At 37.4% G+C, this 22,612-nt stretch overlaps 1 protein-coding gene across 4 annotated transcripts; it reads right to left on the bottom strand.

Annotated features, from left to right (window-relative positions):
- Nucleotides 1–2,606: 2,606 nt before the first annotated feature.
- On the bottom strand, nucleotides 2,607–22,545 carry kdm4ab (lysine (K)-specific demethylase 4A, genome duplicate b). 4 transcript variants are annotated; one of them, XM_089131390.1, is made up of 23 exons: nucleotides 22,407–22,545; nucleotides 20,251–20,404; nucleotides 19,996–20,171; nucleotides 19,800–19,914; nucleotides 19,481–19,674; nucleotides 19,275–19,324; nucleotides 19,083–19,186; nucleotides 18,807–18,944; nucleotides 18,059–18,276; nucleotides 17,799–17,953; nucleotides 17,677–17,712; nucleotides 17,273–17,574; nucleotides 16,283–16,391; nucleotides 16,033–16,205; nucleotides 15,625–15,814; nucleotides 14,848–14,924; nucleotides 14,627–14,682; nucleotides 14,329–14,437; nucleotides 13,521–13,709; nucleotides 12,182–12,355; nucleotides 11,977–12,096; nucleotides 6,095–6,187; nucleotides 2,607–3,919 (listed from the first exon to the last, which is right to left on the bottom strand). In XM_089131390.1, the coding sequence occupies exons 2-23, from the start codon at nucleotides 20,377–20,379 to the stop codon at nucleotides 3,779–3,781; spliced, it is 3,048 nt and encodes a 1,015-aa protein (XP_088987516.1). In that variant the 5' UTR covers nucleotides 20,380–20,404; nucleotides 22,407–22,545; the 3' UTR covers nucleotides 2,607–3,778. The 4 variants fall into 4 exon arrangements, with proteins under 4 accessions (XP_088987516.1, XP_088987513.1, XP_088987514.1 ...); XM_089131387.1 differs by having other exon boundaries at nucleotides 17,273–17,712; XM_089131388.1 differs by having other exon boundaries at nucleotides 12,182–12,352; nucleotides 17,273–17,712.
- Between the last annotated feature and the right edge of the window lie 67 nt (nucleotides 22,546–22,612).

Here is a 22,612-nt window from a genome sequence, read left to right as displayed (position 1 = left end):
TCAATAATTCAAATATCACTAGTAAAAATGCTAATTATTGACATTTGGATTTCTAGTAACAATGGCAATTTTTTGATATCAGGAATTACATTTCAACTTGGAACATTTTTAATTCTTCTGTAATTGTACCATTTTCATTAGTTAAATACCACCATAGGCTACCATTCAAATTCACTTGTTGATCCCAAGAATTGATTTCTTAGAAGTTGAAATTTGAATTTCACATATCAGAAATACAATTCTTACTTGTAAAACTCAATTTTTTATTTCAATAATTTCATGGTTACTAGTAAATATATTCCTGATCTCAAAAACTCACTAGTTGAAATGTTACTTGTGGATTTCTGTAAATGTATTTCAACACAGATCATTGTTTGTTTATGATACCTGAAAATCTATTTTTGAGATCAATCATGAGGAGAGCAATTTCACAAATCTAAAATGGCACTCTTACTAGTAAAAATCACATTTGTAATTTCAGAAATTAACATTATCCCTATAATGACTATCTATGGGACGCTGTTTTTGACTTAATCATTTGCAGGATATGAATTCTCGATTTCAATAATTCAATTTTCACTAGATAAAATGCTCATTCTTGATATCTGAACTAGTAACGATGGCAATTTTTGATTTAGTGAAAATACAATTACAGATATTAAGAATTATTGTTTGTACTAGTTTAAATTTAACTCATGCTATCAGTAATTTGTATTTCTGCGAGACATGCAATCAATGTTGATATCTAGAATAAAATTAAATTAGATTTCTTCTAGTACTGACAATTTTTGATATCAGGAATTATATCTAACTTTTACCCCCAGTGGAACACAAAATGTGTTGCATTGACTTTTAGGAAAACATGAGCCAGGACTACATATGTTACAAACTGCATGGTGCTAACTCACCTAAATAATTTGTGCACAAGACTGTTGTGATCGTGATATCATGTTGTGATAGACGTCATGGCTGATTCCTGTTGTCATATCTCGTATGAAAATGCACTATTAGGTGGAAATAAAAAGAGTTACAGTACTGCACTTCATAGTCCATTTAATGAGACACTTCCTAGCACTGCCTCCGAGACAACACAGTGTGACGAGCTTAAGTAGGACACTATTAATATGACTGATACTGTAACCCTCAAGGACTTCCACAAGTCAAACAAACTGATATTAGGTGGCTCTGACCTGGACCAGAAGTCTCAACAAAACGCTATCTTAAAAAATCCTTCAGACGTAAAATCCAGCTGGCATTGTTGTTAGCATGTCCACACAAATAATAATATATTTGAAATAACGCAGAGAGACAAACGTACAAAACACCAGTCTTGACTACCATGATCTGGTGACAAATTCTATTATTACTTTGCCTAATCATCCAAAGCAATCTAATTGGCGTAACCGGGTAACTGACACCCATCCATCCATCTCTCAGGAATCCTTCTCAAGAACATTCCAAGCCTAGTGATCAAGAAGAACTGCTTCGGAATAACACATCTTCATCTCATTAGCTCCTTCACACCCTCACACAAGCTTCCTGGGAATGGTTTATGCCATTCCCAGAGCTTGGTAACACAATAACACTTAGTGAAGTATGATTTCCCTGCGGATGTCACGCTATATAAATAAAAAAATAACTGGTTGGCAGCAAGTGCCAGGTTAGCTGCTAAGTGTATTTTGAGTTAATATTTTAACGTTCTGGCTGTGAATGCATAAACTGTGGCACAGAAGTATTATCAGACAAACATTAAGGTCAACGTCAATTTTTAGACTTACAGTGAACTATTAAGTGATGCATGTTTCTGCAAAGAAAACTGTTTGTCTTTGTGATTCTTGCAGTCCCTCCAAAACGCTAATGTCACTTAAGCCATGTGACTTCACGTCATCAGCTGAGGGGGCCAGTAGCACCTCATTGCAGTACACGAGATCCAGGGGGCGGAGTCGGATCTAGAGCTGAGGGGTGGAGTTGGATAGGTTTAACAGTGGGGTTGGGCAGGTTTAGGTATATGTAAGGTGGGAGGAGTTGGATCTAGATCCGACTCCTCCCCGTGGATTTCATGTTCTGCAGTGAGGGCCATCTCTGAATGACATTGCAGTGGTCAGGTGGTTCATATCGAAGCTCTAATGAAATGCAAGTTGTAATTCCCCGTATGCTAACGCTTCTTGCAAGTCAGAGTCCAGTGCCGTCATTAAACTTTTTACCATTCAATAAATTGTCAATGTATCATTATTTTTTTTTTTTCAAACCACACTGTAAAAATGAATATGCTTTATCTAATCAATAAAATTGTGGCAACAGATTACAAGCAATATTATTTATTAAATTGAACAAATTAGAATTGAGTAATAGTTAATCAAATTAATATTCTAATTAATTCTTATTTGTACAATTTAATTAATAATATTGCTTGTAATATGTTGCCACAATTTTATTGATTAGATAAAGCATATTATTTGTTTTCAGTGCAGTTGACGTGTTTAAATCCTGATTTAACTCACTTCATATTGACTTTAAACGTAGTAAATGATTCACAAAGAACGTGTATGCAGGCCGTGACATGAAAACACACTCAAAAGAGGCTAAAATGAGACAAACAACAAATGTTCAGGGGGGAGGGAGACATTGCTTTTAATTTAAAAATAAAGATTTTAGCCTTAAATTAACAATGTATCTATATTCCAAGACAAGGGAGTGTAATGCTTACTGCTCAAAATAACTAAAGACAAGGATCTGTAATGCTATACAGCTAAAGGGATCTCCACAAAACGCTTTTTTTTTTTTAAATAATGTAGATGATTCAAAAGAGGCGTCTCTTTAAGGACTCTCTAAATGGAGTGCCTTGAGATGTTGCCTTCCCTGCCTTTGGAACTATAAAAACTCACAAATGAGAAAAAGAAAACCAAACATGTGGATAAGTGCACCACTTCTTTGACCATGATTGGTCACAAGTCACTCTTACCTGTGTTGGCATAGTAATACAACTAAGAGTAGAAAAAGTAGAGAAAATCTGCCTTCAACATATATAAATACTTCTTTTTACAAACAAAGTTAATCCAGAACTACGGTGCGATTAGGAAACTGGCATTCCTTGCACTGAAACAGAAACATAAATTAAATAAAAACAAAACCCAAAGCTGCTGTATCCACCTAATTATGAGAGTATAAAGCTAGTTTCCTATAACGTCCCATGTTAACAGTAGATCACACATGAGAGCTGCTCGTACTAAGACTAGATTCATCCATGAGATTCAGATATTGCAAAGCACTTGAAGACCTACAAAAGGTCAGCGGGACGGCGCATCCCCGCTGACTCAAGATTTGTCTGATGGTGTAAAGGCCTGTTCATGTGCGGTCAGACGGTGGGTCTGAAGGAGGAGATTAAAACAAACAAATAGCTGAAACATTACCGCCCCCTGACTTAAGACAGTAGGAGTCCGAGAGCCGCTGAGCCTGAGCCGGTTGTGTGCCGTCCGAACAAACAAACACTCTTACACAAGACATTCCTAGCATTTCATCTCTTGTGCTCTCAATTGTGCCGCCCAAACATCATTTCAATGAGAATTAATACTAAACCTGAAGGTCTAAATCACGATCTCGGTGCTTTTAGAAACAAAGCCCGGTGGTGGACACGTATTTGCAGTTGTCCGATCACATGATGATGTGTTTGTCCACTCAAACTATTGAGGCGCCTGGTCCAGCCTGCTTTTCTGTTTGTTATGTTGGTAGTGATGCTAGCCAATTGATCGATTTGTTGAAGATATTGTTTGTGAGGACGTTACTCCATGATGGTTCTGTAGATGACCGGTTCGATGTAGTCCTCCCTATAACGGGAGTTGATCATCCGCTGTCTTTTCGAGTCTTGCTTCACATCCTTCTCCACAAACACCCCTTTGAAGCGCATGTCCGACGCCACAGACTAGAGACAGAAATAAAATGTATAAAGTGTGTTCAGTAGCTCTGTATCATGACAAGCTAATGTTCCTGTAGAGGTAAAATAGTTCAAGGAAAAGGCGTTTTGTAATAAGTTTCTCAAATACCGCACACTTACAGGAGTAGTTCACTTTTCAAAAATCTTTTGCTGATATTTTGCTCACCCGAGTCATTTGGTTCATTCAACGAACGAATTGACTCGGAAAAAGATTTGTTCATTTTGATGAACGAGTTTGAACAGGAGAGTCACGAACGCGCATCACAGAACAGAGCAAGGCGAGCATTTGAACTCAACTTAAACTTTGTTATTTATTTATTAAATGAGTGATCGTTTCGCTCAGTGATGCCGGTAACGCGTTACTAAGTAACGCGTTATTCTAATTTGACCCCTTTTTTCAGTAACGAGTAATATAACGCGTTACTATTTCGAAACCAGTAATCAGATTAAAGTTACTTATCCAGGTCACTGTGCGTTACTATTTTTGTAATTTTCCTTAGTAAATACATATATTTATTTCTTCTTGCATCTCGGGGAGTGTGCGCGACAAGTCACGTTTTCAGCATGAGGTTCACGTCACGTGTACCACGCACGCAGCGACACAAATGTAAACAACGTTGGAGGGAGTAGAGAGATGCGCTTTTTCTAGCTGGAAATACAGTCACTATTTTGAGTTTGTCTCAGCTAAAGACGGCAACATTAAGGTCCGTTGTAAACTGCTGGCGGTGACAAAGTGTTATCTACCTACAGAAACACTTCGTCAAATTTACCAAAACAAACAAAAAACATTTGGATTCGCAGCACCGCACAGCCAAACTTACAGAGCAAGTCACGCCAGGTGATGCGAAGCAGAGAGCAGGTTCCCCACCACAAAAGCAAAAGCTGGACTTCGTTGCAAAACCAGTAAGTGGGGGGAGTTGAAGAAGTTGGTCGGGCAGTTTGTTGTGGAGGAAATGCTGCGATTAAACACGGTCGCCTTCGTTTCAACCCGAGAGGTTTGAGAAGCTTCTGTTAATGATGTACAACCACTGGTTTTACTCGCCTCTCTCATTAACTCATAACATGGGATTAAACATAAGATAAAAAATAAAGATAAAAAAATAAAAAATGCAGATTATAAATAGTAAGTTTTGTCACAGTGTTAACTGTTAAATATGTCAGGTCAAGAAATTTTATAGTCTATATTTAAAATTTTTATAAAGACAAGTATTTATGTTAAGTGAAGACAAGAAAGGCTGTCTTTATTTTATTTTTTATAAAAACAAGTATTTATGTTAAGTGAGGTGAAGAAAGACTTAAGTTAAGTCAAGAAAGACTGTTTTTTTTTTGTTTGTTTTTTTGTAAAACATGTTTTTTTCAGGAAATAGTTTTTAAGCTAAACTTTCAATGACAGGAGATAGATTGTTGATGTTACTGTTAAAAATACACTTCCAATAAAGTGAATGTTGGCAAAACCGGTTATAATTTTTATGTTGACGTCGTGTGTTTTTTTATGTTGAGGTCGTTATGTTGAGGGTGTGTTGTCAGCAACTTCTGAATGTAACTAATAAAAGTAAAATAAAATAATAAAGTTTATAAAGTTTTAGGGCTGGACGATATGATATACATATATACTGTATATATATATATATATATATAACACTGATATAAGTGATCACCCGGATTTAGACCTACCTATATTATATTTACATAAAGCGTTCACAGGCAAATTTGCTTTATGTTTAGGTCTATATTGCTTTTATTTCCCCGGTGTCGAAATCAGGCAAACATAAATGTCAGGCAACACGATTCCTGGCTGCATGTCAATATCCATGAATTACTGGATCTTTAGTAAGTTGTAAGGAACACTATATTGAGTCCAACATTTAGTTTAAATTGATAAAATTGTTCGATTTAGTCGCATTTCCGCAGTTTTCCCCTATTAAATCCAGTCACTCGGTCAGGCTGAGGGGGGTTGTCACGCAGGAAAGTCACGTGTCAATGCATTCCCTCTACATGGAGAAAAATGCTGGAATGTTTTCATCAAAAACCTTAATTTCTTTTCAACTGAAGAAAGAAAGACATGGACATCTTGGATGACATGGGGGTGAGTAAATTATCAGCAAACGTTTTCAAAAGTGAACTACACCTTTAGTGAAGCAGAGCTGGCAGGAAATCACTCACCAGTCGGCCTTTAACACGTTTGGGCAGCTCCTCGTCCAAACTGTACACGTCTTCCCTCTTAACAGTGAGCTGAGAGTCATCTTCAAATTCCACCTGGAAAACAATTAAAAGAGCCATTTTTATATCAGAGTTACAAAAGTATACTTTAATTTCTCCTCAGATGAGCAGCGAATGAAGCCATTATAAAATGATATAAATTGATTTGCCACGGTCTACAGTTACGCTGTCTTCAGGTCATGTTGGAATAATTGTTTTCCGAGTGTGACTGCACAACCAGTTTGGATGCATATTGTGTACTTTTGATGAAGGACAGTTATAATGATTGCCAGAAAACACAACTCATTTAGCTGAGTAATAAAACTATCTTTTCCGTCATTCTCTGTGGTGATCAATTTTGCAATACATTTGTGTTTCGAAGATGAACGGACTTGGAACAACTTGAGGGTGAGTAAATGACAGAATTTCAATTTTTGGGTCAACTATCCCTTTAAGGCCTGTTCACATCAAGAACAATAAGTATACTAATAAAGATATTGTTCAAAAAAATCGTTGTGACTAAAAAAAAGAATAGCAGTCCACACCAGAAGTATAACTATAATGGCAGAGGAAGGATATTTTATGAGGGCCCGTACAAGCCAAAATTCATTCTTCTGCTCTCACATTCATACATTCTACTCACACACACACACACACACACACATATACATTTTACTCTTATGCAAATGTATTCAAAGTATACATTTAATTTTATAAATAATAAATGTATGCAAGAAGAAAATGTATGTGTCTGAAAAAAATGTGTATGTATGAGTGAGAGAGAATATAGTGGTCCAGGGGCTCGTTCTTCGTACGTCGCTAACTCAGTTAGCTGGATTTGATTGTTGGCGATTTGCCATGATCTTGGATCGTTTGGTTCTTCGACGCTCTTCCTGGACTTGCTGTCATAGCAACAGGTCCGTCAGCTTGAACCTGCTCGCGAGCAGGCTTATTTCATGTAAACAGGATTAGATCGCGGCTGATAGGCTACGGAAGTCCTTCAGCGCAGCGCGATAGTGTAGCTTAATTTCTGAGATTTATTTTTGTTTTCTCGTGAAACGATCGTCGTGAGGGTGTCGTTTAAATACATTATTATTATGTTGGAAATGCACATTAATGTTCGATTCGATATCGGGCTTCAACAACAGCACAAAATGTTTGCATTGCCCTAAAATTATTTGCGAGTGGCTTCCTTTACACTATTGGAGATGCGGAGAACTTGATAAGCTTTCTGTCGTGCCATTCACAAAGTAGTGCTCTTTTTTTTTTTTTTTTTGCCAACTTAGGGTATATTATAATTTTTAATGAAGATAATGCAATCATGATGACCATGCCGATTATGACTTACAGTCCCTCCGGTTTAACTTACGTGATTGGTGCCATACACTATAGACTACACACATGTTCCCATCAAGGCCTCAATGAAGGGATTTTGTGAGCAGAAAGGGGGCTTATACAGTGCAGCCAAATTACTATTACAATTTTTAATATTCCAGATTTGGAATATTATATCACTTTTTTTAAAAGGCATTTGACTGAGTAAAATCTTTTAGATGGTGTGTGACCATGTTCTATATCACAAATCAGTGTGAAAGCAAAATGGCCAGGATCTGTGCATGACTCAAGAATTTTAAGAGATTCACATTTATGAACATTATTTGAACATGGTAAGGAAAATTATAAATATCAAACTCACGGTATTACATACACTTATGCTGAGAACTGCATTTTTCCATTAAACAGGTGATTACAACAGGATCCTGCATGGAGACAGGTGTTTTATGACCCCATTCCCTGACCCAAACCCCAGACCAGTTACAATGCAGCTCTAGGACAAGGGCACACAATGACATGAGCTTCGGCCAACTAAAGGGAAGATTTCTGACAGGGCCTGTGAGTGACATTGCATGTGCCATATTACACAACACTGCCAACATCAAATGTTTAATTAAGCCTAAAATAAAAGACAAGACAAATTTGCAAAACTCTGTTTGCTTAGAGTTTTATTTCAATAGTTCTTTGTAAAGAAAAGCCAGTTATTCAGTCATCTTTTTAAAAGATATTATGCAAGGTCAGTAATAGTACTCTGTGTGATTTTACTCTGAAGTTTATTTTGAAGCAACTCTATTTCTAGTGCAATTTTTTCTTAGCCAAGTTCTGTTTCTCCCCCTGATTTTTGTTTTTTCAAAATACTCTATTTTCTGTTGAAGACTCATATAGGGAACAAATGCAACAAATAAAAAGCAAAAGTTGTCTACACTGCCCACCCCTGTATCACTGCTGTGTGCAGACTCTTCTGTAGGCCTTTCTGTACATGTGGACTCCTGTCAGAAATAATAGGCATAGGCACAAGTAGAAATCAATTAAAGCCATCAATTAAATTAAAGTACTTCCTCCAAAGGACAGTCATCTGAGAAGTTTTCTTCACTCTCCAGTGCAATGTGATTGATAACTCATGGCAAAATATTTTTTACATTAACATACGTTTATCAGTTTTTACTTTCACAAGACAAAGCAATTTATCATTACTCAAGATTTAACAGTTGAAATGACTAAACCAGCCAATTTGGATTATAGGTCTACTTCATTTAATGCAGCAACACATTATTTCACAGTGTACAAAGATAATTTAAATCTCATTTCCCAGTAATGAAGGTGTTGCTGCTACTGGTCCCTGATGTGGGTCTGGAAGAGCTGAACCCAGGGATGCCCTTCACAACAGGGCAATTCACATTCAACCCAAGGGTCAGCTCTTCTGCCAGGGTCAGGAGCATCATTATTAGTTTTTTCTCAGCCTTTTTCCTGTTTGCTTTTATAAACAGACAATCATTTATTTAACAGTGCCTCACTAGGCCTATAAGGCCTAAAATTACCATTAAGTAGAATATTTTTGTACTTCACTTTTACCATGTTTATTATTATAGTGTGGTGACTCGACATTACAATGAACAAAGTAATTATGAAATTATGAAAATAAAAATAAAACAATAATAAGTTATTAAAACATCTAACATGGCCACCACAAACGCATTTAATTTGTCTTCTAGTTTTGCCAGCACTCTCTCCTGGCTTTTGCAAACTTTGAGGTGTTCCCTGGCGTTTTAATTAAAGACTGAAATTCGGCATAACGTTGCATTAAAAGCGCTTGCTCTGCTTGGTAGAAAAACTGGGCGTGTTCTTTGGCCATGCTGAACAGCCAATAGCAGCGCTGCTGATCACTGGTTCTGCTATCGATACATGTTCCCTTTTAAACCAACGCGAGAACGCGCAGTTATCTCAGATAACTCAATCCAGCGATACTAATCATAAACAACAGGTGTGTTCGAAGAACCCAATTAGCCGGATCATGATTAGCACGATGATATCATCTTAGATGTCTCATTTGATCTCGGATGTTTTAAGCAACGTACGAAGAACGAGCCCCAGGTCACCGTACTGCAGTCAAGCCAGACGCGGTTAGAAAATACATGGTCATTCTCCTTTCACATTCATTTCTACTCATTCACATTCATTCTCCTTTCACATACATACATTCTCCTCACACACACACACACACACACACATATACATTCACATATTTATATATATGTATGTGAAATGTGTTAGGCACACACCCAAAAACAAAAATAGGATGTGTGCCTATTATTGTGGTTACAGTAATTCAGGATTTGCAGCGATATAAGTTTTTATCATGGCTTGACAATGTTTTAAAGAGATACATTTTCAGTGCACTCAATGTTTTTGTAAAGAGTTTAGAGTTATAAAGTTAAATAGCTACGTAATGTGCTTGTAGAGTTGGTGTAGGCCTATGTTAATTGAGCGTTATAGTCCGATTACTGAAATGTTAACGTCAGTAGGCCTATTGTTTTATTTGGTGGAATACACAATTTTTTTATTTTCTGTGACCATACATTCAGATAAATGTGTAACGTGAGTTAGTTGAAAGAGCGTTTCACTTTTTGACATGAAGTAGTCACACTGCCAGCTATTTCAACACTGGGAAACAAAAAACTAATTTATTATTGTCTTTTGTTATATTTGCAGATTGTACGGTGTGCGACAGAAATAAAAATTATATGTGGCACCCGAAAAACAGCCTTTTCTGTGTGTTCAACTGTTCTCAGACCTGATTCTTTGTCTGGATTAATAAACAGTCCGCACTACATTTAGACATCCATCTAAGGACTCCAACGTATTTACTGCAGCTCTATTTTTTGATTTCCTCAACAAATCCTAAGACTGACAGAAATCCACATAGGGTTTGTATGTGAAAAAGTTCTCAATGAAGTTAAAACGCTACTTGAAAAGAAAACAGGATTGTTTAAAGCTGCTTAAAGCGGAAGTAATGGATACCAAAAAACATACAGACAAGAAATACATGTAAAAAAGGAGAAGGTATGCGTGTGAGAGAGCAGAAATGTATGTGAAAGAAGAATGTAAGTGTGTGTGAGAGAGAAGAAATGTATGTATGTGAAAGGAGAATGTATGCGTGACGGTTGAAATGTATGTTTGTGAAAGGAGAATGAATGTGAAAGTAGAAATGTCTGTATGTGAGAGGAGGATGAATGTGAAAGTAGAAATGTATGTGAAAGGGGAATGAATGTGTATGACGGTAGAATAATGGATTTTGGCTTGTATGGCCCCTCATATCACTTTCATACTCTTTACTTTCCAGCTGATGCATGATAAAAACATTGACAGCCAATCAGAATCCATTCTGGTTTAAAGAGCTTGCACATTTAAAGCAACAGATAGCAAACCTGCACTGCTTAGAACAAACAGAACGACATCGTCCGCTGGACTCTAATATAATTATCACTAGTTATTATTCTTGGTGTGAACCAGCCTTTAGTCAATAAGCAGAAAAAAACAAACAAACAAAAAAAAAAATTACCCATTGTGTCCATTTTCCAAAACTAAATATCTTAAAACATACCATATCAACATGTTGACATGAGAAACCTTTTTCTGGAAAGTCCCAGGCAGCCTCAGGCTTTTTCTGATTGCACTAACATTCAAATGTTTGGGGTTGGTGTGTTTTTTTTTTTTTTACATTTTTTAATGCTTAGAATGAAGGCTGCATTTATTTGACTAAAATACAGAAAAAAGTAATATTGTGAAATTTTATTACAATTTAAATTAATTGTTTTCTAATTGTAAAATGCCATTTATTCCTGTGATGGCAATGCAGAACTTTCAGCATAATTACTCCAGTCTTCAGTGTCACATGATCCTGCAGAAATCAATTTAATATCTGATTTGGTGCTCAAGGAATATTTATCATCAATGTGAAGTCAGGTGTATGACTTTTGTTTCAGGATACTTTAATTAATAGAAAGTAAAAAAAAAACAAAAAAAATTATGATCAATATATTATTAATATTATTGACAATAACAGTACACATAAATCGTAGATTTTAATAACAGTAGTTTTATCATGTTGCTGTTTTATAAAAGCAATAAGCCACCGGAGTCAGTGAGTTACAGTGATTTTACCATGGGTAAAGAGAGTGCCCATGGTAAAGGGGCCTACTACTGAAATTTAAGCCTACTGCATGACCCGTCATAGCTTACTGCGTCAATAATAGCAACGACAAGGACTGTCAATGTCATGAAAAAAGTAAAAAAGGGGCTCTATCAAAAATGACGACATTATAGATATGGTAGTGCATGTTATATTAAATTTTAAGTGTACAGTACAGATTTTTAGTCCTTCTTTTTACAGTTACACTATCCTATACACTGTAAACAGTGATCCTACTGTTACACACGCCATCTACTTTGCAGTGTCTGAAGTTGAACTCTAACCCAAATCGTGTGCGCAATTGTGTTTGTTGTTCTCTGACCTGGTACATTGGGATGATATGGTCAGACACAAATTTGGCTCCATAGATCAGGCCATCTGTCCAGCGTACTTGAACTACGTCGCCCTCTGACGGTGGTCCGTGCTTCAGACAGTCTCTATTCTGAGAAATAAAGACCAGCAGTGCCTCAGTACACTGTGCATTTGATCATGAAACATTGTTTTGAGCTGCATATCCCCTCACATACCACTATATCCTCAGGGAAGAGGTTGTCACTGAATGAGCCATCATCGAAGATAACCTCGTAGAAGGTGGCTTTGGTCAGCTCAACTACCTCACAATGGTAGTATCGCAGATTTCTATGCTTGCAGATCACTTTCTGCCCCTTCACCAACTCCCGCATTGATGCCTTGTTGCGCTGCTGAAGATGACATCAGAGATGAGACATTAAGATAACACCTTTTGTGTGTTAACAATAGTACACTAACATGCTTGGCTTGAGGCAAACAAATTGCTTATACTTAAAATATGTATTCATACTGGCTCAAAGATAAGAATTCCACCCTGTTGACAAACCCAGACAGACCAGTTGCTGTAAAAACTTTTTTAGTGGTTCTACTACTTGTGCCAAGTTTAGATTTTTTTTTAATGATTAATTATGTTTGTTTCATATTGTTTTGAAAAACAAGACTACAGTACATGGCCTTGACCCACAGTAATGAGAGTCTGCAGGGGTCCTCTCTATTATTTTACTTCCTTTACGTATTTTACTATTCTGCATGTCTATGGTTTAAGCAGCAGTAAAGCAGATTTGTTCAAATATTTTTATTTCAAATAAATAAATAATATAAAATTATCCATGACTGCTTAAGGTTTTCTTCAAGAATTTCACACTTTTTAAGTTGAAAGTTTTCATGAAATGAAAGTAGCAACAGATTATAGAAAAACAAAAATAAATTGGTTATTATTGCCTGAAGTGAGGCAGATCTGAATGCAAACTTGAGGTCGATTAAAAGAAAGGGACGGGTTTAATGAGCCTAAAATGATTAAGTTCTGTGTACGTGATCAGAGAGAAGTCTGTCAATTCAATGGAAGATCAAGTTATTAAATTTTGATTTAAAGCTGCAGTCCGTAGCTTTTTTTGGGTCAAAAATGATATTTGAGAAAATACATAACCAGCAATTGTTCAAAACTATCTGATTCAAAGCGGTAAGGGAGATTCGGGCATGTCTTTGTGTCATTACGACACATCTGTACACATAAAGAAGGCGTTTGATTGGACGTTGGATTTTTGATGTCAACAAGAGATATTGGAAGTATATTTTGATAACTGATACAGAATTATGCTTTTTTTTTAATTTCCCTTTAGTATTGTTTTCCCCCTATATTAGAACCACCAGTGCAGAGCAGGAAATGAAAGAGAATCTGTCCCATTATCATGCCCTTATTGTGCCATTCAATATAGTTAAAGGCAAAAACAGTGAAGGGGCTTCCATATGCGTTTCCATTGTTCGGGTGACATATCTAGACTTTGCTTTCACTCTCTTTTCAATTGTATTCTTCCAGAACATGTCTGTATTGTCTACCTCTATTTGGTTGCCGCCCTTGTGTCTCCAGCAGGTGAAGTAAACAACGAATGGCCAATCGTCTGGGTGCATTTGAACCCCGGCAGCCTGTGCACAGGTGGCGTGAAAGGAAGATGAGCAGCGGCCATGTGAGCACTGCACGCAGCAACTCGAGCTCCTCTTCACCCACTTACGACAGTACTGGCATTTCTGAAAAGGAACCATTCTTAGTCATGCATTTAACAATAGAAACCTGAGATGAGACGGCCTTCAGTAAAACAAATCCTGCTCATCATTGCAACGTGGATGTGTTAAATTGCAAGAGCACTGCAAATCGGCACTCTAGTAGAGTCATGTTTATTTATATAGCACTTTATGCAATAGATTGCTTAAAATCAAGTTGCAAACATGAAAAACAGCGTCGGTGTTTTATCAGAAGAACAACCGGATTTTCTACTATAAAGCAGCACTCAAGTGCGATCATGTCCACGCCTGCCCTCTACGGATCAAACAGGAGAAATGAAGAGGAAAAAAATTTCCACGAGAAAGAGGGCGGGGGATTTTATCAGAAATATGAATGGAAAAAAACAAGCTTTTACAGTAACGAGATAATTTTGTAAGATTTATTCATTTTTATGTATTAATTGACCAACCCTAAACCAGTGTTGGGGATGTCATTAATTACATCTTCAACAGTGTAGTTGAATGACTCGTTTTTTTGTGCTAGCCAAGATTTCTAAAATAAATTATATAAATCCACTTTCCCTCTATATGCCAATCGCCACAGCATTCAGATAGTGTCATATGTTTGTGCAAAACATTAACTCACCAGCTTAAATCTCTGAAGCGGGATTTTGCAGAGATCAACAGGACTGCGCTCTGCAATGTTCACGAATCGAGCCTCCAGCACTGCCACGGCACATAACACATGAACCCACCTGCAACAAAACCACATTGTCAAGCAAATCAGGTTTCCCTGGCACCTGAAGTAAAACCCTTCACATGACATGTTGTCAAGCACCTGGAGTCAGTACATAAGAGTGTCATTCAGCTGAGAGGAATGTGTGCCATTGAAAATGTGCAATCGGACCATGAAGTGCTCTCTCAGGAGGCTGCCGGGTACCTACTTGTCATTGTTTGCCTTCTGCAGAGCTCCTCCTCTCAGAGAGCATAAACAGCAGTCCTGAGGGAAAGACACAAACCACTGAGAATAATAAACAAACGAATTCGTGGGAGCAAAACCTTGTCACATATGATGGCCAGATATGATAGCGCTCCCTAGCAGCTAAAAAAAAAAAAAGCATGGCAGAGGTTTAAAAAGTAAACCTAAACAAATGATCCAACTAACCTGAGTAATGGCATTCGCTTCACAGCGGGAACACATCCACCCGTCCAGCTTAGTATCCCGAGACACGCCATAACAGCCTGTAGACAAAACATCCACAATTCATTCGATTATCTTTTTACAGTTAGCAGACATATTACACAGATATAAACCATTTCTATAAACAATTCCTGCAACATAAAAACTGTAGGATAGCATTCATACCAATCAATAAAGAAAAAGTGCATATTTTTTCATTATGTAACTGGTTACCATCTCAAGATTTCCACCAAAATCCACATGAAACAGCACTTTAGGGCCCTATATTGACTTTTTGACACTTTAGGCCCTATCATATACCCGGTGCAATGCAGCACCAGGCACGACGCTAGTGTTTTTTGCAAGTTTCAGTCCACCACAGAAGATTCTCACGTCCTGCACCACATTATTTAAATAGCAAATGCGTTTGCGCCCATCTGTTAAAAGTCAATGGCGCACATTGTGAGAGTGCATTAGTAATATATGCACACATGGGCGCATGCGCAGTAGCACACAAACTAGCCAAATATTATAAATGAAAGGATTACAATATAAAGTCATTCTAGCTAAATGAAAGTATTAAATTCTTTCAAAAAAAAAAAAAAAAATCCTAGTGACCTCAAACTTTTGAATATGATAGATGACGTAAATGCCAAACAAAATTATAAAGGAAGTAGAAAAATGCTTTAAAATGCAGTGACTGTCGGGACATGTCATTTCAACTGCACATATTTCAGTGGCAACAGTGAAGGACAAACTTACTGGTGTGTACGCGCACACTACACACAGAGCAGCTGACGAGTTGGCTAGTGCCATCTTTATCCAGATTCGGGGTGGACAGGTGTCCCCCCTCAGAGCTGCTGGTGAAGCACATCTCTGGAATCAGCGGCATGGTCCTCTGCTCTCCTCCTTCAGCTGCAGAACCGCACTGGCTCAGACGGATTACATCACTCTACACAGATGAAACAGCAATTTAGAGGTTGGTTCGCACAAGTCATCTTTCAATTATCAGCTCATGAATAAAAGAATAATTACATCACATCTTTTAGCCTATAATCTAACAGACATAAGTGTATGATTTCAGAATCAAACAGCCAGTAACTGTCGACTGTGTTGGCTGAAAAGTGAGTAATAATAGATTTCCGGGATGATAGTGTTAGCATGTGTTACCTGTGTGTACATGTGAAAGAGTGCACACACTGCACAGTACGGCGGTTGCTGGCCCATGCGGAAGTTGAAATCCTTCTCAACTCTAAAATCGCGAGGCTTGCTTTGCCACATGGGAGCCAGGAGTCTGGCCCAGGGATTGGTTTCGTCTGGTTCGGCTGCTGGCTCCTGAATCTCTGTGGAGTGAAGGAGTTCATGAGAAAGAGCAAACAGTGACGCACCAATAAATGACTAACATGAAACAGATCCTAACCCTCATCACTGGAGTTCTCTCTGAGCAGGGGATGCAAGTACGGCAACTTGCTAAGTGGCTGGAGTTTCCTCTTCATGCTCTTATTCTCTGTCTCTCCCACAATTTCATGCTGAACAAAAGCAAGAGAAGAGTTCATTTCATTTGGATGTGTGTTGTGGTAGTGCTTCATTTTGAGCTTGTTTTTAAAACATTATTTGTGATGTCAAGCTGAATATATTTCACGTGCATTAAAAATAATTAATTTCTTATAATTATCCCTATTAAAAACAGTTCTGCGTAATATTCTTGTGGAAACTGTGATGCAGTTTATTCAGGATTAAAAAAAGTAATACAAAAAGTCCAAAACAACTATTATTTGAAACATTATAAAAGTCTTCACTGTTTTGGTTTTTGGAAAAATAAAATTATATATATATATATATATATACACATATATATATATATATATATATATATATATATATATAAATAATTATACACAAACTGACCTAACTTTTGACCAGGAGTGTACCTCATCCTTTTTTTAAATGTTTTATTTAGGCATGCAAAATATACTGGTACCTTATCAGTTATCAAATATTTTTTCATTTATCAGTAATGGTTGTTTTTAGATATTTAATTATGCAGTTCATTCCATTTTTACATTTACATTATCTTTAAAGTCATCTAACTAATTTAAAAGTAATCATTTAATAATATTTCATCTTCAATAAATCATCTTAAAATAAATATCAATTTTCATATTGCACATTATGATGCCTGAATTCACTTGAAATCATATTTAAAAGTATTGATTTTAGAGATTTATTTTCAATTTAATCTCAGATTAACATCTATTCAGTTAACAGCCACAACATACAATTTTAATAACAGCCCTGTTTTAATTGCATAGTATATACCTACTTGCTTTTTTATATATGTTAAACAAGCACTCAACTACAAAAATGCTCATTTTTGAAATATACACACTAAGACAATGCAGTTACCAACCTCTGTGTTTGGTTGTGGAGTTTGCGTATTTGGCCTGACATCTAGTTGAACGTCTGGTTCTTTGAGCTCTTCTCTGAGTTCCTCTCTGAGTTTCTCTGTCCTGGGTTTCTCAGGTTTACAGAGCGCTGGTTTGGTTGCATAGCTATGGACCTGTAGGGCATCCGAAGGGCTCAGGGTCCGATGAAAGAGAAGGCTCGCCACCCCTGGTTTGGTAGAAATCCGTGGCACGGCTGACAGGCAGTGAGGGACAGTAGGGACAGACGCTATAGAGAGATGACGCTTTGGGAAGGACTGGACACAGGCTGAGGACAGAGAAGTAGTTTCAGTCACCGGGTTTGCACCCCTAACACGCTCCCCAAATGCAGGACTTCTGGAACCTGGAAGCATCTTTGAACTGTTCGAACCTGTCAGAGGCAGAAGGTTGTCTTCGTCCTTCAATTCTGAAATACATCAAATGTAAAAAACAAAGGAGTTCCAACAACCGCTGTAACTTAAAGTTGAAAGTTAGCATAACCACATGATGTACCTTGATACTCTCTGCATTGTTCAATGTATGGAGTCAAGCGCCCCTTCTTTCCATATTCAGCCTCCTCGTCGTTTGTTTCACTCTTTGGAAGAACCTCCTCTGGTAAGTCGAGACACACTCTATGTCTTTTGGTTCCTATCCTTTGTTTGGCCAGGCTAATTTAATTCGAAAAGGGACAACATTGGAGATTGATCTTACACTGTATATACTGGTATGTAAAAAGCATGCAAGAAGTAAAGTGAGCATAACTTTTTTTTTACCTTTTCTTTTGTCCCTCACTACTTTGGTTCTCAATGAGTTCCTGAGCACCACTCTTTCCAGCCTCTCCACCTAAAAACTCAGCTGCTTCAGGCATGGGCTTGGAGTGGTCAATGGGCGCATTGTCCTTCCCCGCCAACCACAGCTCGTAACGTTCGGGCTGAAATTTCCTTACGAACACATCCATCGAGATCTTCACCATGTCTTTCCTACATGAACACTGAGGGAAAAACGATACAAGATTGATTTTTTTATGTATAAGACTGATGCACTATGTTGTGTACAAGCATTTTAGTACACAGCTTGGGGTCATTAATATATATATTTTAAATAAATGAATACATTTATTAAGCAAGGATACATTAAAATGTAACAAAAGCATCAGTCAAGACATACATAATTTTTCTATTTCAGCTCTTTTCATCAAAGAATCCTGAAAACATTATTTTGTCAACATAATCAGTACACCAAACCAGCATTTTAGACTGATTTCAGAGGGATCGTGTGACGTGACTGAAGTAATGATGCTGAAAATTCAGCTTTGCCATCACAGGAATGAATTAAATTTTAAAACATATTCAAATAGCAATTTTTTATTTTTTTTTGGAAATTGTAATATTTCAATACATTACTTTTTACTGTATTTTTTTTTTATCACATAAATGGCCTTAGTGAGCATAAGGGTCATAAAACAAAAAGATTATTTACCCCAAATTTTTTAATTATTTTTTTAGATTATTTTTTTTTTACCAGTATGGCTTGTTTTCCATAGTCGATCCATCGCCTTGTGGCAAAGTTAGTAGATTCTGCACAGTTAAAGCCATGATTAAAGCCTGCATGATAGCTGTACGGAAACGTCACCATGAACTCTCCTGCATCCTGAGTTATCTACAAATCAAAAATGGACAATGACATCAAAAAGCCTCCTCAAACAAAGTTAAAAACACGTGCATTCTAAGGAAGCATAATATGGTCTGCTAATGATATAAAAAAACAAGTTATCAGCTCATGATCATAAAAACATACCTTTTCAAAAGGAATGCCATACTTCCTTAGAATTGAAGGTGAAATAAGAGTCATCTTGTGTCTAAGAAATGCTTCGCAGTTTTGTGAACTTCCAGGGAAAAAGCCTGTATAACAATGTCAAGTATTATATATGAGAAAATATACATCAAAATGTGTGCAGAATTCACGACAAAAAAAAAAAAAGCTGTTTACCTTTGGCTAGCCGCTCCAGTCTTTTCCCATGTTCTGGAGGCACACAGTACCTATGAGATTCCAGATGAATTTAGCACTTGGCATTAGGACAGACAAATACAACAACCATCTTTCTGTGTAAACGCAAACATTTCATCTACAAATGATATTTCTTCTATTAAAAAAATCAATTCAAGACTTTAAATGAAAGCCGCAGGTGCAATTACCAGGACTTTGGTTCCCCGAAGTGCAAGTAATTAATGCTGTAGAGATCCATGTCCTCAGTGTGCCAAGCAAAAGTGGTTTTCCACATGCCAAAGTAGAGGTAGGGTGTGTTTACTCCCTCTATAGTAATACCACTTTCATGCTCCACGGTGTCAAGGATGGTATTCAAATGCCCTACATTCCATTCCTTGACATCCTGCATAAGACGGGAAAAAAGAAACAATGACTACATTCAATTCAGAGCTCTCAAAAACAAAGACGAAACCAAAACAACAACAAAAAAAGAAAAATCATTGAGATTGCTTACAAGCGTTTACTCACCGGATCATAAAGAGTCCCATTCACATCAGCTCCATAGATGGGAGGGTTAAAGGTTACATTTTTCCAGTATTTCCTTTCAAGCTCTTCAAAATCATCATACCGAGGGCTGCAAAACCTTAAAAGGGAAAGACAGGTGCGTTTATAATCAATTTCTACTGGAAAATGAGTAAGAAGAAAATGAGTCAACAAGACTTACTTGTCGCTGTTGGCTGTTTTGCGGAACTCTTTCACAGTCATGGATTTTTTCTGGATGTTGTACTGTGTAAACAGCCCCGACTGCCCGGTCACAACCTGCTGAATCGGTGCAGGTATTAGCAGGTCGTCAATGCCATCGTATGAACGCCGAGGCTTCCAGTTTTTGGGTGGGATGATCTGTAATTTAGAAAAATAAATGTAATTTTGTGAATGAAAACTTTTTTTTTATGCCAAGAAAGCATGGTTTTCCTCTAACCTTGGCTAGGCCTGCCTTGTGTGCACCTTGGGACTCCATGTACGCAATGTAGCGGCTGAAGTTCTTGAACTCTTCACTAGTGGGGTAAAAGGTCATAATACCCCTCGAAATCGGCGTGTCTGAAGCCATCTTGACCGACACGAGTCCTTAGCACCTGTATGACAAATGTTATTAGAACTGTATTCTCAAAGTACAACTATATAAAGCAGACTGTATTAGCAAAATACTGAAACATAAAAAAGCATGTTATTTGACAATAAATGGATTCCCATGCTAAACATGGAAAAAGATTAAAAAATTAAGTTGTATGTTTGATTGAATATTTCTGTTCCCAAATACTCCTTCCTGGTTGTCACAAGTTTCGGAAAGTTTTTTTTCGAGTATGGGCGCGTATGACGTCAGATGCGCCGGAATTTCCTTATACGTCCTGCTGTAGAGCGATAGCCGTAACCTATGCCCATCAAAGCGCTGTGCATCGGCTGCGCTGCAATATGTCCCCAGAGAAGTGTGTTTTCGGTTGCCAAGGCAAGACAACCCTGCACAGATTCCCAAAGAATCAAGCGTTAAGAGACCAGTGGATGGAGTTTGTTTTTCCAGAACATCAACACAGTTGTGCAAGTGTTCTTGTTTGTTCCATGCATTTCGAGGATGACTTTTTTTATAAACAAGGACCAGTTCGAAGCCGGATTTGCTAATCGTTTAGTTCTCCAGGATGGAAAAGTCGCAAAACTAAAGGTTAACAGTCTTGCGTTGGAACCGCAGGCGGTGAGTAGAACTGCTTCAAATGTCTGTGTCTATCGGCGTGTAACTTGAACACAGCAAGTAGGCTAAACAACACAATCACATATAGTTCTTTGTATCTTTGGAGCATGCGATGTATGGTGTGTGTGTTTGTTTTAATAAATTTGTTTAGGTGGCTACTGTAGGTGTCTGTGTGTTTATTGTAAAACCAAATCATGTGTTCATAAACCATGAGTAGACACACACACACACACACACACACACACCCACACACACAGTCTGCCCACACGGCACGCCTCCACCCGCTCGGCTTTTTCCGGAAAGACTCGGTACAGCCTGTCTTTCTTTTATAAATGTAATAAAACTAAACACTTTTTGGAGATATGGTGGATGCAATATTACTACTCTATAGGTACTCAAGATTAACATGAGATTGACTGAAACTGAGTGCCGGAAAAAAAAAAAAAAGTTATACTGTGAAAATGTCCAAAATATTATTTGTAAAATATTTAGCTTACATTATATTGCAATGTACAGTTAAAATTAGTATGTATTTATTACTCATTCCTTTTAATCCATTTTATTTTTTATTTTGATCTTTATTTTGTTTAAATAATTGTTATTTACTTAACTAAACTTAAACTTTTTATTTTTTTTTATTTTTTTAACTTTTCCATGGACCCCCAGAGCTGTTTGAAAACCCCTGCTATGTAATATGTAGGATGACTTTACACCATTATTATACGATTACCCAGACGACCAGTCACTTTGACCTCATTTACATCACAGTCATCGCTTTACTGTCATGCTGGGTTGCTAGGTTTCATTAACTTCCCTCAATATGGTTAACCACAGATGTTTTAGCTAAACCACAGATGTGATAAACTACATCCTTGTAGCATTCCGGTGTAAAGGCCGACAAATAGGCCTTATATGACTTAGGCAGTGAGACAAAAACCTCATATTCTTACAATGCAACCCGTACAGTACTGTACACAATACACGCTACGCCCCTTCGCGCGCCCCGCCTTGTATTCGGAAGATCTGATGCTGATTGGCTAACTCCAGCGTCTCTTTAAAAGTCGTATGGCTAGGCTAACGAGTTAGGCCAGACGTAAACATCATCATGTACAAATTAATCATTAATCTATCATCGGATAAATTAACAGACCAAACCTATAGAAAGTACACGACGGGTTGTGCAAAATATACCAAGTACAAATGATAAAAATCACATATGATGCGCGTAAATTGGAAAGCTAGCTGTTGGATGCAGTAGTGAAAGTGCAACGATTAACGTTAGCTCTTCGAAGCTAGCAACTTTACCAGTACTAACAATGCTTTTTAACCGTACATTATAGAAATCACGTAAATACAGACAATAACAAGGAGGTTATATGCACATATTTACTTACTGACTGTCGAACAAAATGCTTATAGCTGCCCTCAACCTTCGTATAGACGTTTCGCTAACAGCAGATCCTTCTCCTGACAAACCTCCATCAGCACTCGCGCAGTGAGCATGCGCACACGGGATTTGTTTACTACATTGGTCCACCCACGCCAGAGTCATCATAACCAATCAAATCACTGTCACGTTTACACTAGCCTGCCTCCTGCT

This window comes from Pimephales promelas, chromosome 5 (genome assembly GCF_988280905.1).
Source record: "Pimephales promelas chromosome 5, fPimPro1.hap1.1, whole genome shotgun sequence".
NCBI classification, from domain to species: Eukaryota; Metazoa; Chordata; class Actinopteri; order Cypriniformes; family Leuciscidae; genus Pimephales; species Pimephales promelas.
Note: the sequence above shows the minus strand (reverse complement) of the source record. Positions and strands in the feature narration are given on the sequence as shown.